Source organism: Dendrobates tinctorius, unplaced genomic scaffold (genome assembly GCF_039654945.1).
Source record: "Dendrobates tinctorius isolate UK_male_01 unplaced genomic scaffold, ASM3965494v1 ptg000010l, whole genome shotgun sequence".
In the NCBI taxonomy this organism is placed as follows: Eukaryota; Metazoa; Chordata; class Amphibia; order Anura; family Dendrobatidae; genus Dendrobates; species Dendrobates tinctorius.
In genome coordinates this window covers 14,061,689-14,079,147 of record NW_027361678.1, presented here as the reverse complement: position 1 = coordinate 14,079,147, position 17,459 = coordinate 14,061,689, and the positions used below count along the sequence as shown (strand labels likewise).

At 49.0% G+C, this 17,459-nt stretch overlaps 2 protein-coding genes across 8 annotated transcripts in view; both read right to left on the bottom strand.

Annotated features, from left to right (window-relative positions):
- The window catches only part of NGB (neuroglobin), a 16,269-nt gene extending 2,508 nt beyond the window's left edge, over nt 1–13,761 (bottom strand). The window contains exons 1-2 of the mRNA XM_073587440.1: nt 13,623–13,761; nt 1,076–1,187 (exon numbers count right to left, since the gene is read on the bottom strand). Coding sequence (XP_073443541.1) covers nt 1,076–1,187; nt 13,623–13,726 — 216 coding nt within the window. The 5' untranslated portion in view covers nt 13,727–13,761. The remainder of the gene's footprint in view (nt 1–1,075; nt 1,188–13,622) is intronic.
- POMT2 (protein O-mannosyltransferase 2) overlaps nt 10,512–17,459 on the bottom strand; it is a 36,207-nt gene continuing 29,259 nt past the window's right edge. For 4 of the 7 annotated variants that reach the window (XM_073587334.1, XM_073587347.1, XM_073587339.1 and 1 more), the window contains 2 exons: nt 13,623–17,459; nt 10,512–10,883 (listed from right to left, as the gene is read on the bottom strand). In XM_073587334.1, the coding sequence (XP_073443435.1) occupies nt 17,354–17,459 (106 nt within the window). In that variant the 3' untranslated portion in view covers nt 10,512–10,883; nt 13,623–17,353. Of the gene's footprint in view, nt 10,906–13,622 lie in introns of all 7 variants that reach the window. The other 3 variants (XM_073587324.1, XM_073587330.1, XM_073587325.1) reach the window with 3 other exon arrangements.

Below are 17,459 nucleotides of genomic sequence, written 5' to 3'. Positions count from 1 at the left end.
GCATGGTGGTGAAGGCATCATGATCTGGGCATGTTTCTCTTACTATGGTGCCGGACCTACAGGGTGGGTCATTTATATGGACACAACCTAAATAAAATGGGAATAGTTGGTGATACCAACTTCCTGTTTATGGCACATTAGTATGGGGGGGGGAACTTTTCAAGATGGGTGGTGACTGTGGTGGTCGTTTTGAAGTCGGCCCACCCAGGTATATCCACATAAATGGCCCACCCTGTATTTACCCCAGTTTGCACATATTAAAATACTTGAAGAGGTCATGTTGTCTTACGCTGAAGAGAGGATACAGACAGGACAGCAGGGATCACACCTGATTCTTTGTGGTAAAACATTTTACTGCCTATTTTTTATAAAATGTTTTATCTCACAAAAAGAATCGGCTGCGATCCTGTGCTGTAATGTCTGTATGCTCTATTATTTCCTCCCCTGCCCAGGAGCTGTGGTATAATCAGACCATTTTCCCACATGGTCAGACACGACCATTACACAGTACAGCAGGAGACATTTATAAGATTCTCAGCACAGGAACATTTTAGTTAAACTTCCAATTGTGGAAATTATTATTATTCCAAGATTTATTGATTAAAATAAACTTTGTGTGGGAAAACCCATTTAAAGGGCACATGTGCAGTGCTGCACCCTCACTGCAATCTGATGGGTGTACCACTCCACCCAGGGAACTGATGGGTGCAACTCTCCACCCTATTTCCTGTCACCTGATGGTTGCAAAGCTCTGCCCTGTCTCCTGCGTTCCTATCGCTGCACCACAACATTCAGGGAGCTGATGGGGACGCCTCTCTACCTTGTGACCTAATGTGTGTACCACTCCACCCCCAGGGACCTGATGGGTGTGACACTCCACCCTGTCCCACGTGATCTGATGGATGCGCCGCTCCACCCCAGGGACCTGATGGGTGCAATGCTCCGCCCTGTCCCATGTGACCTGATGGGTGCGCCGCTCCGCCTGATAAGCATGATCTCTCAGTTACCGCCATACTTGTGCGGAGGGTTCTTTTAGGGATAGTCTTGTGCTGCTGTACGTTCCAGGGTCACTCACTTTCCGGATGTGCTCAGTGAATTCGGTCGAGGTCAGACATTCCTGGACACTTGAGAACGGAGCAGAATGATAGTGGAAGAGGACGACGAGGTCCGGCTGCAGCTCGAAAAGCCTGAAAGACAGAGAGAGTGAGAGGCAACATGCTGTGCAAACGAGAAATCGCCCTAGAGATGGCGCCACAGCTCAGGAGAACGAATCATGGTCACACGGTTCCCCTTTCACATTTGCACTTCTTGCGACTCGGCAGACCCATGCAGGGCTCCATTCCTCATTGCTTAGCAGGAATGCGGTATCCAATCTACTGCAGATGAAGTCTCACAGAGCTCTCTTCCGCTCATGGCCCTATGGGCTCATCCTCATTTGCGATTAAAAAAACGGTCCGATTTCTGGACTGTAAAAAAGGGTGGAGTGCTATGCGAGTGTCATGCGATTTCTATGAGATTTTTAATCTTTGCATCCGTTTGCAATCAGTTTTTTTTGGCAGCAACTATTTTTCTACAGTCATTTACAGGACCATTTACAGTGTTCTATGCCACAGAATGGTAATGTATCCATGGAAAGCGGATGGTCCGTTTTTTTAATCGCAGCTATTGACTTGCATTGGCGCAAATCGCAGCATGCTGCGCTTTTTTTCTCAGTCCGATTTTGGATGGGAAAAAAAATCGCGAGATGTCACCCATTGACTAACATTGGTCAGTGTGTCCGATTTTATCGTCAGTGAGTATGAGCCCTATTACTGGTCCCAGTTCACTGACAGCAAGCAGAGGACAATGCTAGAAATTTACATAGCTTCAATGACAGGAAAAGCCCCAATTATCACAGATTACTGGCAATTTGGTGTCTGCAATGTCCTTTCTATCTTACTCCCCCCAGTGTCCATTGTCACAGGGGGCCAGGACTGCACTCACTCCTGCAGAGTCGATCTCCCCTTCTTGAGCAGGATGTCACAGGAGGCCGGGGCTGAATTCACTCCACACAGCATCCATTGCCCCACTTGGAGCAGGATTTCACAGGTCGGGGATGTCCTCGCAACTTCCATCGCCCTTCCTGGAGCAGGACTTCACAGTGGGCAGCACTGCAGACACTTATGTCAACGTATATAATGAGGGGTATGGCCTCAGGATGCCCTGCTTTTCATAGGGGTGTACTGAAGTATTAACAGCTCCTCAGGCAAAATGGCCAGAAGGGATTGTCCGACTCTGAGACGTCCCAGATTGTTCCTGGTCTACAGAGGATAATTCTAACAGAACCAGCACCACAGACACATGGCCGAGGTAAGGAGACCGAACCCAACCACTACTAAATAAGACACAGAAGTGGGAATGTCAGGATTGGACTAAGAAATATCTGATACAGAGTGTTCCCAGGTTTTAAGGACTGATGAGATGAGACTGCTCTGGACGGAGCAGATGGAGGGGCTGTGGCAGGATCAGTATAGGGCACAAACCTCCACTTTCTCCACAGGAAACTGCTATGGGTGGGATTATTACAGAGGAGCTTGTTGGGCCTTTTCAGGTTGAAGATGGAACACCATCAAGTCCCAAACTTCATGACAGAAATTAGAGGACAATTTCATCCATCAGTGGAGCAGGAAAAGTCTGCATCCAAAAAAAACAAGATCAGCTGTGTCAAAGAATGCTTAATACCACATGTACATCCCTCAGGGGTTAAATGTCAGTAGCTTGGAGGATTCCCATTCAAAATAAAACATAACCTTTACTAATTCATTAAAACCTGAGACATCACATAAACAGACATAATAGTGCTTGTGCGTATCAGTGCTCATTTAAAAAATGGTTCGGTCTCACCATTACTCATGGACGTAGACGCCCCGGCGTATTTTTTAGAGGTCCCTTGCTGGGTATTCGGGTCCATATAGCAGCACAAGACAGCGTGTGGAAAAGGGGGTTAAAGGGTTACAGGTGTGCAGTTTTCCCTATCCTCCCTGTCGTGCCCAGGTATTACTCCTGCCCTTACAAGGACAGGCCCCAAATGGACCCTATAGTGTCACCCCCAGTTGTCAGAAGGGGTATTTGCTCCCTACGCGTTTCCTCCCCAATAACGGTGATTCATCAGGGGAGTTATACAAATAGATATAAGGGGGTTTAAATATATTTGTCCATAAAGAAAAAGAGAAGGCCCCGCAATGGCTGGGTGCCTCAACTAGCAAAGGGACTCTTCATATCACTGCCAAAAAGTAAGTGATATGGACAGTCCCTCTGCTAGTTGAGGCACCCAGCCATTGCGGGGCCTTCTCTTTTTCTTTATGGACAAATATATTTAAACCCCCTTATATCTATTTGTATAACTCCCCTGATGAATCCCCGTTATTGGGGAGGAAACGCGTAGGGAGCAAATACCCCTTCTGACAACAGGGGGTGACACTATAGGGTCCTTGCAAGGACAGGAGTAATACCTGGGCATGACAGGGAGGATAGGGAAAACTGCACACCTGTAACCCTTTAACCTCCTTTTCCACACGCTGTCTTGTGCTGCTATATGGACCCGAATACCCAGCAGGGGACCTCTGAAAAATACGCCGGGGCGTCTATATCCATGAGTAATGGTGAGACCGAACCATTTTTTAACTGAGCATTGATACGCACGAGCACTATTATGTCTGTATATGTGTTGTTTGTGATGTCTCAGGTTTTAATGAATTATTAAAAGTTATGTTTTATTTTGAATGGGAATCCTCCAAGCTACTGCCATCCAAAAAACAGGATTTTTCTGCAGGACAATTCATCACAACATCAAAGTCTCCATTGCTCGGGGTCAGAAAAGATGAATAATGACCCAGCCTCGTCCTCACCGGACCTAAAACATAGCGAGAACTTACGGCTCTTCATACATGGAGATGTTTGATAATGGAGAACAGTCTCCTCTCTGAGCCGTGTGTGTGGGGCTGTAGTGTAAAAAAAAAAGCTCACAGCCTCCATGGATGGAGTTTATGGCCGTCACTGAGGAGAAGTATAGCCATATTACTATATATATTACTATATCATACGGAGGACAGCCATATTACTATATATATTACTATATCATACAGAGAAGGACGGCCATATTACTATACAGTTGTGGCCAAAAGTATTGACACCCCTGCAATTTTGTCAGATAATACTCAGTTTCTTCCCGAAAATGATTGCAAACACAAATTCTTTGGTATTATTATCTTCATTTAATTTGTCTTAAATGAAAAAACACAAAAAGAATTGTCCTAAAGCCAAATTGGATATAATTCCACACCAAACATAAAAAAGAGGGTGGACAAAAGTATTGGCACTGTTCGAAAAATCATGTGATGCTTCTCTAATTTGTGTAATTAACAGCACCTGTAACTTACCTGTGGCACCTAACAGGTGTTGGCAATAACTAAATCACACTTGCAGCCAGTTGACATGGATTAAAGTTGACTCAACCTCTGTCCTGTGTCCTTGTGTGTACCACATTGAGCATGGTGAAAAGAAAGAAGACCAAAGAACTGTCTGAGGACTTGAGAAACCAAATTGTGAGGAAGCATGAGCAATCTCAAGGCTACAAGTCAATCTCCAAAGACCTGAATGTTCCTGTGTCTACCGTGCGCAGTGTCATCAAGAAGTTTAAAGCCCATGGCACTGTGGCTAACCTCCCTAGATGTGGACGGAAAAGAAAATTTGACAAGAGATTTCAACGCAAGATTGTGCGGATGTTGGATAAAGAACCTCCACTAATATCCAAACAAGTTCAAGCTGCCCTGCAGTCCGAGGGTACAACAGTGTCAACCCGTACTATCCGTCGGCGTCTGAATGAAAAGGGACTGTATGGTAGGACAGGGGTCCCCAACCACCGGTCCGCGGCCCAGCACCAGGCCGCTGCAGTGCCCTTGCCGGTCCGCAGACACAAGGGGAGCCGGCGGCCGTGCAGCAGCTGATACCTAGCGGTCCCTGTCGGCTTCATCCAGTGCTGAGCGGTCGAGTGTACCGCTCATTTAAGGTCATGAATATGGACGCCACTCATCTCCCATAGGCGTGGCGTCCATATTCATAGACCTTTATGAGCGGTAGCATGTGACCGCTCCGCACAGGAACTGAAGCGCCGCGAGATGCAGGGAGGGAAGTTCAGCGATGTGAGGGTAAGTATGATGGGGGAGCCGAGTGGAGCCATACATACAAGGGAGGGAGAGTGGGAGCGGAGCCATATATACAAGGGAGGGAGAGTGGGAGCGGAGCCATATATACAAGGGAGGGAGAGGGAGCGGAGCCATAAATACAAGGGAGGGAGAGTGGGAGCGGAGCCATAAATACAAGGGAGGGAGAGTGGGAGCGGAGCCATATATACAGGGGAGGGAGAGTGGGAGTGGAGCCATAAATACAGGGGAGGGAGAGTGGGAGCGGAGCCATAAATACAAGGGAGAGTGGGAGCGGAGCCATAAATACAAGGGAGAGAAAGTGGGAGCGGAGCCATAAATACAAGGGAGGGAGAGTGGGAGCGGAGCCATATATACAAGGGAGGGAGAGTGGGAGCGGAGCCATAAATACAAGGGAGGGAGAGTGGGAGCGGAGCCATATATACAGGGGAGGGAGAGTGGGAGCGGAGCCATAAATACAAGGGAGAGAGAGTGGGAGCGGAGCCATAAATACAAGGGAGAGAAAGTGGGAGCGGAGCCATAAATACAAGGGAGGGAGAGTGGGAGCGGAGCCATATATACAAGGGAGGCAGAGTGGGAGCGGAGCCATAAATACAAGGGAGGGAGAGTGGGAGCAGAGCCATATATATAAGGGAGGGAGTGTGGGAGCGGAGTAATAAACACAAAGGAGGGAGAGTGGGAGCGGAGCCATAAATACAAGGGAGGGAGAGTGGGAGCGGAGCCATATTTACAAGTGAGGGAGTGTGGGAGCGGAGAAATAAACACAAGGGAGGGAGAGTGGGAGCGGAGCCATAAATACATGGGAGAATGGGAGCGGAGCCATAAATACAAGGGAGGGAGAGTGGGAGCGGAGCCATAAATACATGGGAGAGTGGGAGCGGAGCCATGCATACAGGATGGGACAGGGGAGCCATGCATACAGGATGGGAGGGTGGGAGCAGAGCCATGTATACAGGATAGGAGAGTGGGAGCAGAGCCATGTATACAGGATGGGAGGGTGGGAGCAGAGCCATGTATACAAGGATGGGACAGGGGAGCCAAGCATACAACAGGGGGAGCCACACATACATTTTCTGATGATTAGAACATAATCAGCATGTACAGTACTCCAGTACAATTTTTCTTAAGTGCTCAATGCTCCATTTCCTTGTAGGTTCCAATCATCATTAGCAGTGACGGTCATCAGTAGAAGTAGCCCAGTGCTCCCACTGAAACAGAGAAACAAGCCAGGTGCTCCCACTCATTCAAAAACCTATGGAGAGTTGAGTCACATTATAAATGTTATAATTAAATGATAAGTATGCACTGCCAAACTACAACCGCGTCCATAGCCCCGCGCCCCCTTATGACCAAATCCCCGCCCCTGTCACACCTCCATCCCCGCCCTGCCGGGCCATGGAAGAATGGTCTTGCTTGAAGCCGGTTCCTGGTGCAAAAAAGGTTGGGGACCACTGTGGTAGGAGACCCAGGAAAACCCCACTTCTTACCCCGAGACATAAAAAAGCCAGGCTGGAGTTTGCCAAAACTTACCTGAAAAAGCCTAAAACATTTTGGAAGAATGTTCTCTGGTCAGATGAGACAAAAGTAGAGCTTTGTGGGCAAAGGCATCAACATAGAGTTTACAGGAGAAAAAAAAGAGGCATTCAAAGAAAACACGGTCCCCACAGTCAAACATGGCGGAGGTTCCCTGATGTTTTGGGGTTGCTTTGCTGCCTCTGGCACTGGACTGCTTGACCGTGTGCATGGCATTATGAAGTCTGAAGACTACCAACAAATTTTGCAGCATAATGTAGGGCCCTGTGTGAGAAAGCTGGGTCTCCCTCAGAGGTCATGGGTCTTCCAGCAGGACAATGACCCAAAACATACTTCAAAAAGCACTAGAAAATGGTTTGAGAGAAAGCACTGGAGCCTTCTAAGGTGACCAGCAATGAGTCCAGACCTGAATCCCATAGAACACCTGTGGAGAGATCTAAAAATGGCAGTTTGGAGAAGGCACCCTTCAAATATCAGGGACCTGGAGCAGTTTGCCAAAGAAGAATGGTCTAAAATTCCAGCAGAGCATTGTAAGAAACTCATTGATGGTTACTGGAAGGGTTGGTCACAGTTATTTTGGCTGAAGGTTGTGCAACCAAGTATTAGGCTAAGGGTGCCAATACTTTTGTCTGGCCCATTTTTGGAGTTTTGTGTGAAATGATTAATGTTTTGCTTTTTGCTTCATTCTCTTTTGTGTTTTTTCATTTAAGACAAATTAAATGAAGATAATAATACCAAAGAATTTGTGTTTGCAATCATTTTCAGGAAGAAACTGAGTATTATCTGACAGAATTGCAGGGGTGTCAATACTTTTGGCCACAACTGTATATATTACTATATCATACTGAGGAGAAGGGCAGCCATATTACTATATACACTGCTCAAAAAATAAAGGGAACACTTAAACAACAGAATATAACTCCAAGTAAGGCTGTGTGCACACGTAGCGATTTTTAAGCGTTTTTGCCGCGATTTTCGGCGCGAAAACGTTTAAAAATCGTGTACAGAACGCCCCCCATGCATTCCTATGGTATTCCGTACATGCTGTGCTAATGCTGCGCTTTTTTCCGGGGCGGAATCGCATCGCGGAAAAAATCGCAGCATGCTCATTCTTTTGTGCGGAATCGCAAAGAATTGCCGCGATTCCGCACCCATAGGAATGCATGAGAATCGCTTACTTCCCGCATGTGGCTATGCCCACCATGCGGGAAGTTAAGCATCTCATGTGCGGTTGGTACCCACGGTGTGGAGGAGAGGAGACTGTCCTCCAGGCCCTGGGTACCATACCCCTGTAAAAAAAATAAAAAATCGGGGTATATTTACCTTCCGGCGTCCCGCGCTGCATTCCCGGCCTAGCGTTCCCAGTAATGCCTTGCGGCAAGGCCCTGTAATGACGTAGTCTCGCGTGACTCTAGCGGTCTCGCGAGATCGCTATAGCAACGCGAGACTACGTCATCACAGGTCTCGCAAGGCATTACTGGGAACGCTGAGGCCCGGGAATGCAGCGCGGGACGCCGGAAGGTAAATATACCCCGATTTTTTTTATTTTTTTTTTACCATTTTAACATCCTATCTTTTACTATTGATGCCGCATAGGCGGCCTCAATAGTAAAAACCTGGTCACACTTGTCAAACACTATGTTTGACGAGTTTGTCCCACCTGTCAATCACTTTCCAAGCGATGCTTCAAATCGCTTGGAAAGTGCTTGAATAACGCACGCGAAAATCGCGGCAAAATCGCGATCATAATCGCAGTGAAATCGCGCGGAAAAAACTGCACGATTTCTGGGAAGGAGTCCGGTTTTTAGTGAGCGTTTTAAAACGCTACGTGTGCACATAGCCTTAATCAAACTTCTGTGAAATCAAACTGTCCACTTAGGAAGCAACACTGCTTGACAATCAATTTCACATGCTGTTGTGCAAGTGGAATAGACAACAGATGGAAATTATTGGCAATTATCAAGACATCCTCAATAAAGGAGTGGTTCTGCAGGCGGGGACCACAGACCACATCTCAGTACCAATGCTTTCTGGCTGATGTTTTGGTCACTTTTGAATGTTGGTTGTGCTTTCACACTTGTGGTAGCATGAGACGGACTCTACAACCCACACAAGTGGCTCAGGTAGTGCAGCTCATCCAGGATGGCACATCAACCCAAACTGCGGCAAGGTTTGCTGTGTCTGTCAGCGTAGTGGCCAGAGGCTGGAGGTTCTACCAGGAGACAGGCCAGTACACCAGGAGACGTGGAGGGGGCCGTAGGAGGGCAACAACACAGCAGCAGGACCGCTACCTCAGCCTTTGTGCAAGGAGGAAAAGGAGGAGCGCTGCCAGAGCCCTGCAAAATGACCTCCAGCCGGCCACAAATGTGCATGTGTGTGCACAAACGGTTAGAAACCGACTCCATGAGGATGGTCTGAGTGCCCAATGTCCACAGATGGGGGTTGTGCTCACAGCCTAACACCGTGCAGGACGCTTGGCATTTGCCACAGAACATCAGGATTGGCAAATTCGCCACTGGCGCCCTGAGCTCTTCACAGATGAAAGCAGGTTCACACTGAGCACATGTGACAGAGTCTGGAGACGCCGTTGAGGGCGATCTGCCTGCAACATCCTTCAGCATGACCGGTTTGCCAGTGTGTCAGTAATGGTGTGGGATGGCATTTCTTTGGAGCGCCGCACAGCCCTCCATGTGCTCGTCAGAAGTAGCCTGACTGCCATTAGGCACCGAGATGAGATCCTCAGACCCCTTGTGAGACCATATGCTGGTGCAGTTGGCCCTGGGTTCCTCCTAATGCAGGGCAATGTCAGACCTCATGTGGCTGGAATGTGATGAAGGCATTGAAGCTATGAACTGGCCCGCCCGTTCCCCAGACCTGAATCCGATTGAACACATCTGGGACATCATGTCTCGCACCTTCCACCAACGTCACGTTGCACCACAGACTGCCCAGGAGTTGGCGGATGCTTTAGTCCAGGTCTGGGAGGAGATCCCTCAGGAGACCATCCGCTGCCTCATCAGGAGCATGCCCAGGCGTTGTAGGGAGTTCATACAGGCACATGGAGGCCACACACACTACTGAACATCATTTTCTTGTGTAGAGGCATTTCCACTGACGTTGGATCAGCCTTTAATTTGATTTTCCACTTTGAATTTGAGTATCATTCCAAATCCAGATCTCAGTGGAATATTAAATTTGATTTACATTGATCGTTTTTATTGTTTCTCAACGCATTCCACTATGCAATGAATAAAGGTTTGCAACTGGAATATTTTATTCAGTGATAGCTAGGATGTGGTATTTTAGTGTTCCCTTTATTTTTTTGAGCACTGTATATATATCACACTGAGGAGAAGGACAGCCATATTACTACAGGGTGGACCATTTATATGGATACACCTGTGTGGGCCATGTATATGGATACACCTAAATAAAATGGGAATTGTTGGTGATATCAACTTCCTGTTTGTGGCACATTAGTATATGGGAGGGGGAAAACTTTTCAAGATGGGTGGTGACCATGGTAGCCATTTTGAAGTTGGCCATTTTGGATCCAACTTTATAAATGGCCCACCCAGGTGTATCCATATAAATGGTCCACCCTGTATATACATTACTATATCACCATGAGAAGTGTGGCCATATTACTACATCAAACTGAGAAGGATGGTTACATTACTATATACAGATGTTTCTCACAAAATTAGAATATCATCAAAGATCATTTCAGTTCATCAATACAAAAAGTGAAACTCAGAGTAATTACAAACAGAGCAATCTATTTCACGTGTTTATTTCTGTTACTGTTGATGATTATGGCTTACAGACAATGAAAACCCAAAAGTCATTATCTCAGTAAATTAGAACACTTTATAACACCAGCTTGAATAATGATTTTAAAACCCGAAATGTTGGCCTACTGAAATGTAATGTTCGTAAATGCACTCAATACTTGGTCGGGCTCCTTTTGCATCAATTACTGCATCAATGTGGCGTGGCATGGAGGCAATCAGCCTGTGGCACTGCTGAGGTGTTATGGAAGCCCAGGTTGGTTTGATAGCAGCCTTCTGCTCATCTGCATTGTTGGGTCTGGTGTCTCTCATCTTCATCTTGACAGATTCTCTATGGGGTTAAGGTCAGGCGAGTTTGCTGCCAATCAAGCACAGTGATACTGTTGATGGTAAACCAGGTATTGGTACTTTTGGCAGTGTGGACAGGTACCAAATCCCGCTGGAGAAATGAAATTTGAATGCATGCATAGCCCTCACCCCCCATATCCTGGTATGCATGGTCCTCTCACCCCCATATCCTGGTATGCATGGTCCTCTCAACCCCCAATCCTGGTATGCATTGTCCCCTCAACCCCCAATCCTGGTATGCATGGTCCCCTCACCCCCAATCCTGATATGCATGGTCCCCCCTCATCCATACCCTGGTATGCATGGTCCCTTCACCCCCTATCCTGGTTTGCATGGTCCTCTCACCCCCCCCTATCCTGGTATGCATGGTCCCCTCACCCCCCATCCTGGTATGCATGGTCCTCTCACCCCCCTATCCTGATATGTATGGTCCTCTCACCCCTATTAAACTGCACATATACAAAAGAAAAAAAACAAACATTTATACTCCCCGTTCTCCCCTGTGCTCCAGCGCTGTCCCGTTCTGCCAGAGGCCGGGGGAGGAGCGCCGGAGTACGCGCATGCCCATACCGCGCTGTCCAGCGCCATATTGCTTAAGACACACTGCAAATGTGTCTTCAGTAAAATGGCGCCGGATAGCGCTTTGCGCATTCGCGATTCCGACACCACACTCCTGCACGGTCTCCGGTAAGAAGATAAGCGCAGCGGCAACGCTCCCCCCGGTCAGGTAAGTATGTAAGTAATCCCCCGCCCAACCGGCTGAGCGGGATTTGAATCCCCCACCAAGCCTCAGCTGGCGGTTGGCTCAGCCAATGAGCGGAGCCGAGCGGCTTTGGCGGGGGATTTGAATCCTGCGGCGCTCAGCCAATGAGCGGTGCAGCGCGGCTTGGCGGGGGATTCGAATCCCACGCGGCAATGCTCGTTGCCTCAGCCGGCGGGGCGGGTGATTTGAATCCCGCGCTGCTCATTGGCTGAGCGTGGCTCGGCGGGGGATATGAATCCCAGCCATCATATCGGAATACCCATAACTTGGGTATATTGGGACGCGGTGTATTGTGGGATAGCGACACAATCGCCGGAAGCTGTGACAATTGGCAGTTATATATTAGATATCATCACTGATGAGAAGCATATTACCATGTATATTAATATATATTTATTATTATATATATTACTATGTCACACTGAGAAGGACGGTTATATTACTATGTATATTCCTTAGATCTGTGTAAATGTGAGAAATGGATTTTCTACATTGATATTTGCTTCTTATTCTCAACTGTAAGAGACGGATAAAAATAAGAGATGAGAAAATTCACATTTCTGATTAGTCGCCTATAATTCTGTACAGAGAAATTCTCTGGAGAAAAAACCGTTCGGTTATATTCAGAATTCTTCACCTTCTGGAAAACGATACTGGAGACTATCGATAATAACGTTGTCATTACAGACACAAAAGGCTGGATCAGTCTGCACATGGTGCATAAGTGCAGAGTCTAATGACAGGCCACGTATAAAGTACAGTACTGGGTACCAGGCTACTTATACAGCACAGCACCGGGTGCCAGGCCACATATACCGTACAGCTCCTGGTGCCAGGCCACGCATACAGTACAGCTCCTGGTGCCAGGCTATGTATACAGTACAGCACCGGGTGCCAGGCTACATATACAGTACAGCACGGGGTGCCAGGCCACGTATACAGTACAGCTCCTGGTGCCAGGCTACATATACAGTACAGCACTGAGTGCCAGGCTACTTTTAAAGTACAGCACCGGGTGCCAGACCACATATAAAGTACAGCTCCTGGTGCGAATGCTACTTATACAGCAAAGCCCCGGGTGCCAGGCTACTTATACAGCACAGCATCGGGTGCCAGGCTACATATTCAGTACAGCATCTGGTGCCAGGTCACATATACAGTACAGTACCGGGTGCCAGACCATATATAAAGTACAGCTCCTGGTGCGAGGGCTACTTTTACAGCACAGCATCGGCTGCCAGGCTACATATACAGCATCTGGTGCCAGGCCACATATACAGTACAGCAACGGGTGCCAGACCACATATAAAAGTACAGATCCTGATTCCAGGGCTACTTATACAGCACAGCATTGGGTGCCAGGCCACATATACAGTACAACTCCAGGTGCCAGGCTACGTATACAGTACAGCACCGGGTGCCAGGCTACGTATACAGTACAGCACCGGGTGCCAGGCAACATATACAGTACAGCACCGGGTGCCAGGCTACATATACAGTACAGCATCTGGTGCCAGGCTACATATATAGTACAGCACCGGGTGCCAGACCACATATAAAGTAGAGCTGGTGTCAGGGCTACTTATACAGTGCAGCATCTGGTGCCAGGCCACTTATACAGTACAGTACCGGGTGCCAGACCACATATACAGTACAGCTTGTGGTGCCAGGCCACTTATACTGTACAGCACCGGGTGCCAGACCACATATACAGTACAGTTCCTGGTGCCAGGCTACATATACAGTACAGCATCGGGTGCCAGGCTACATCTACACTACAGCACAGGGTGCCAGGCTACATATACAGTACAGCACCTGGTGCTAGGTTACTGCTACAGTACAGCACCTGATTCCACGTTACGTATACAGTACAGCACTTGGTGGCAGGTCACATATTCAGTACAGCATCTGGTGCCAAGCCACATACAGTACAACACCTGGTGCCAGTCTGTTTTCATAGTTCAGAGCTCAGTGTAAGTCTCTCACCTGGTGAAGAGCACGGTGCCATGATGGATCTGGTTCTGGTTCACAATTCGCCAGGTGTCTCGGATCAGCTCTTTCTGGGTTTCAGACAGCAGCTCAACATCCATGCTGACGGGTCACTTCTCTTTAGTGCCAGTGTGTGGTTGGATTACAGAGGGCACAGGAATGGAGGCATGCAGAGTATGTGCTGGAGTTACTGATCTGTGGCTCCTTCAAGGTTTCCAGCATTTAATGCTTCTCCTCGCTGCTCCCTCCCACACAGCATCTTAAAGACACAGAGCTCTGATCAGCGATTGCAGACCCTTCCAAGAAAATCACATCCTCAGTGCTGAGCACCCCAGAGCCAGCTGCGTGCCCCCCAACAGATGGAGCGGCATTAGCAGTGATGGTTAACTGGGAGTCCGGGTATTTAGGACTGGCAGAACGCTGTTCGGAGGGACTCCTGCCCGGCAAGGCATAGAATTACTATACCCACATTCAGGACGTTATGTGCATAGGTGGAGCAGAACAGAGGCAGCAGAGGGCAGGACGGTGGTCCGACAGGAGATAATGGGATTCACAGACGAGGTGTCCGGGGAGGCGCACACATCCAACGGAGGAACTGATTATAATTAGCAGACAACAAAGTCCAATCAGTGGCACAGATTAATGCCGTCGCCTGGGCTTCTGATTCCTGCTAGTGACCCCACCTAAACCAGCACCATTCATATCACCACTGATAGCACCAACCCTGCCGGCGCCACCTACACCAGCACTATTCGAAGCACCACTTATAGCGCCAACCGTGGTGGCGCCACCTACACCAGCGACATTTATAGTACCAATCATAGCAACAATCATCCAGCACCATTCATAGCACTACCCCTGCCAACGCTATCTACACCACCGGCATTCATAGCGTCAACCACCCAGTGCCACTCATAGCACCAACCCTGCTGGCGCCACTTACACCAACTTCAGTAATAGCGCCAATCGCCCAGTGTCATTCATATCACCAATCAAAGCACCAACCCTGCCAGCGCCACTTACACCAGCACCACTCTTAGTGCCAACCCCAACAGCAAAACTCATAGCCCCGTGGCACCATGAACAATAGGGCCATGCTGTCATCTGTGGAGGATGTTGAAGAACTGCGAGAAGACACACCATCATCCTTGGAAGGTTTGCAGCAACTGATCCATTCTGACATTGGCTGCTACCTCTGCATCAGGTCGTGGCCATGTTCCACTCCTGGTCGACTCTGTGCATAGGCACGTGACATTGAAGGATTGATGGACATTTTATCTCAAGGTTCAGCTTTTGGCAAAAAGCTTAAAAAAAAACCAAACCTTTGGTGATCTCCCCCCATCACTAGAGGGTGCAGCTGGGAAGTGTGACAAGCCAGAGAGTAATGCAGGGATCATCACCCCAGACATGAGACATTACTGTGTGCTCACAAGTGAAGGAAGGAAGGTCTCCTGCCACCAATGGCGTAACTACAAAGTTATGGGCCCCGATGCGAACTTTCAAACGGGCCCCCCCCATGCCAAAATACACATTCACCTCCGCTCCGTACGCCTCGTACACGCGCGGCTCCGCTCCGTACGCCTCGTACAAAGCGCATCTCCGCTCCGTACGCCTCGTACACACACGGCTGCGCTCCATACACTTCGTACACACATGGCTCTGCTCCGTACTCCTTGTACACACACACAGCACTGCTACATCCACCCTGTAAACCCCTCCTGACCCCACACATAAACTTACCCTCATCCAGCACCATGACATCCAGCACAGTAGAGTCCTGCATACACCGAGGCCCCTGATCATGTGACCCCTGACTCCTCCCCTCCTGTGACCTCATCATAGGTTCTGTGCGCACAGAACAGCCATAGCGCGCTCCTGAAAGCGCGCCTTCCCCCTGCACTCTGTAGTCACGGAGCTCCATGTGACTGGTCACTGAGGTGTTGGCTTTGAGTGATGGCCGCAGGTCTCATCCTCCATCACCTGAGACACTGAGGGGTGGAGTGCAGAACTCAGGGGGAGGAATAATAGAGTCCATGCTGGAGAAGGAGGCGCAGGACGTAGTCGAAGCCAAGGTCCCTCATGAAGCCGGCTGCTTCTTTGCTGGACTGGGCGGGTCCCTAAGCACTCCGGGGCCCCTGCCTGCCACCAAAAGACCGGTTTATAGGTGGAGTAATATCAGGGCGGGGTTTATAGGTGGATTAATATCAGGACGGGGTTTATAGGTGGAGGAGTAATAGGGCGGGGTTTATAGGTGGAGTAATATCAGGGTGCGGTTTATAGGAGTAATATCAGGGTGGGGTTTATAGGTGGAGGAGTAATAGGGCGGGGTTTATAGGTGGAGTAATATCAGGGTGCGGTTTATAGGAGGAGTAATATTAAAGACAGGTTTGTAGGGGGAGGAGTACCAGGGTGAGGTTTATAGGGGGAGGAATAATACCAGCGTGTTATTTATAGCGGTAGGAGCAATATCACGGTAGGATTTATAGGAGGAGGAGTAATATTAGGGCGGAATATATAGCGGGAGGAGTAAAAGGGCAGAGTTTGCAAGGAGGGAAAGAGGAACACAGGTTCATGGTTGAATTCACATTGTAATATATCACATACCTGCTGCTCTCTTTTTTCATTTGTACAGCGCAGGTCTCCTCCACCCAAGATCCCACTGCAGCACTCCAAAGGACACCCCTCACACTGCTCTAGCCACTAACCCACAGCAATGCTCCCTCCCACCACGAGATGCCCTCAGCATCGCTCCACCCACAATCCCCCCCATAAGGTGCTTGCTTTATTGCATCGTTCCACCCATGACAACACCACACACTGCGCTAAACCAACAATCTTGCCGCGAAGTGTCCTCCTAACACCGCTCCACCTGCCATGAGACGCCCTTCCCTCACCACAAAAACAGGAAGCACAATGTCTCCGGTTTATGGGATGGCCGTTGTGCGGCACTTCATCATTACCTCTCCAACCCACCCCTCCAGGAGGCGCTGTATACTGTCAGGAGACCAAAGAACCGTTTATTGCATCTCCCGCTCTCCACACAGGGAGCAGCAGCACAAGAGGGTAATGGACGCTGGCCGTTGCTGGACAGAAGCTGGAGAGAGGGAAGACAAAGCCACAGGGCCAGAGGGAGGGCAGGCACTGTACAGCTGATGTGTGGGGTGCAGGGAGGATCAGATCCCAGTCCTGTGCAAATGATGACAGTGCAGCCCAGACAGCGAGGAGTTAAAGCCGTTAGGTACAATTACCGGCTGCACATCTTGCAGATGTAATCAGGCAGCGGAAAGTAGAGACCTCTGCTCCATCCTAATCTGCTGCTTTCTTCCTGTCCTACCCTATCGCTATGGCAACTGCATCCACCGACCACAGGCTCCATGCTACCTCCTCCTACGCAGGTTTCAGTACACTGACACAGGGCTCCAGGGGGCTCATCACTAGACCACGTACACAGTAACCGCTGGAGGGTCCACTCCATTATAAAGCCGGAGAACAACAAGGTGTGTGAATGGCCCGGGGACTCATCCATCATAACAATGGGCAGCATATGGGGGGGTTAACCCACGAGCGCTGAAGGCATTTGGACGCCATGACAAACGTGCCACAATGAGTCCCCTCACCCGCACTCCGCAGACCCATAGTTCGAAAAAGCACATGGCACTAGAGTCCACTCCACCGGTACACAGTCCAGCATTACTGCACCGATTACTGATCCTGCCCCGGCGCCATGTTCAGAAGTCCCAGGAGTCCATCCAGCGCAGTCCTGCCATGGGGCTGTCGGCAGCGTCAGACAGAGACCCCACCATACCATAGGCCAGAGGATGGAAGAGGTAGAAG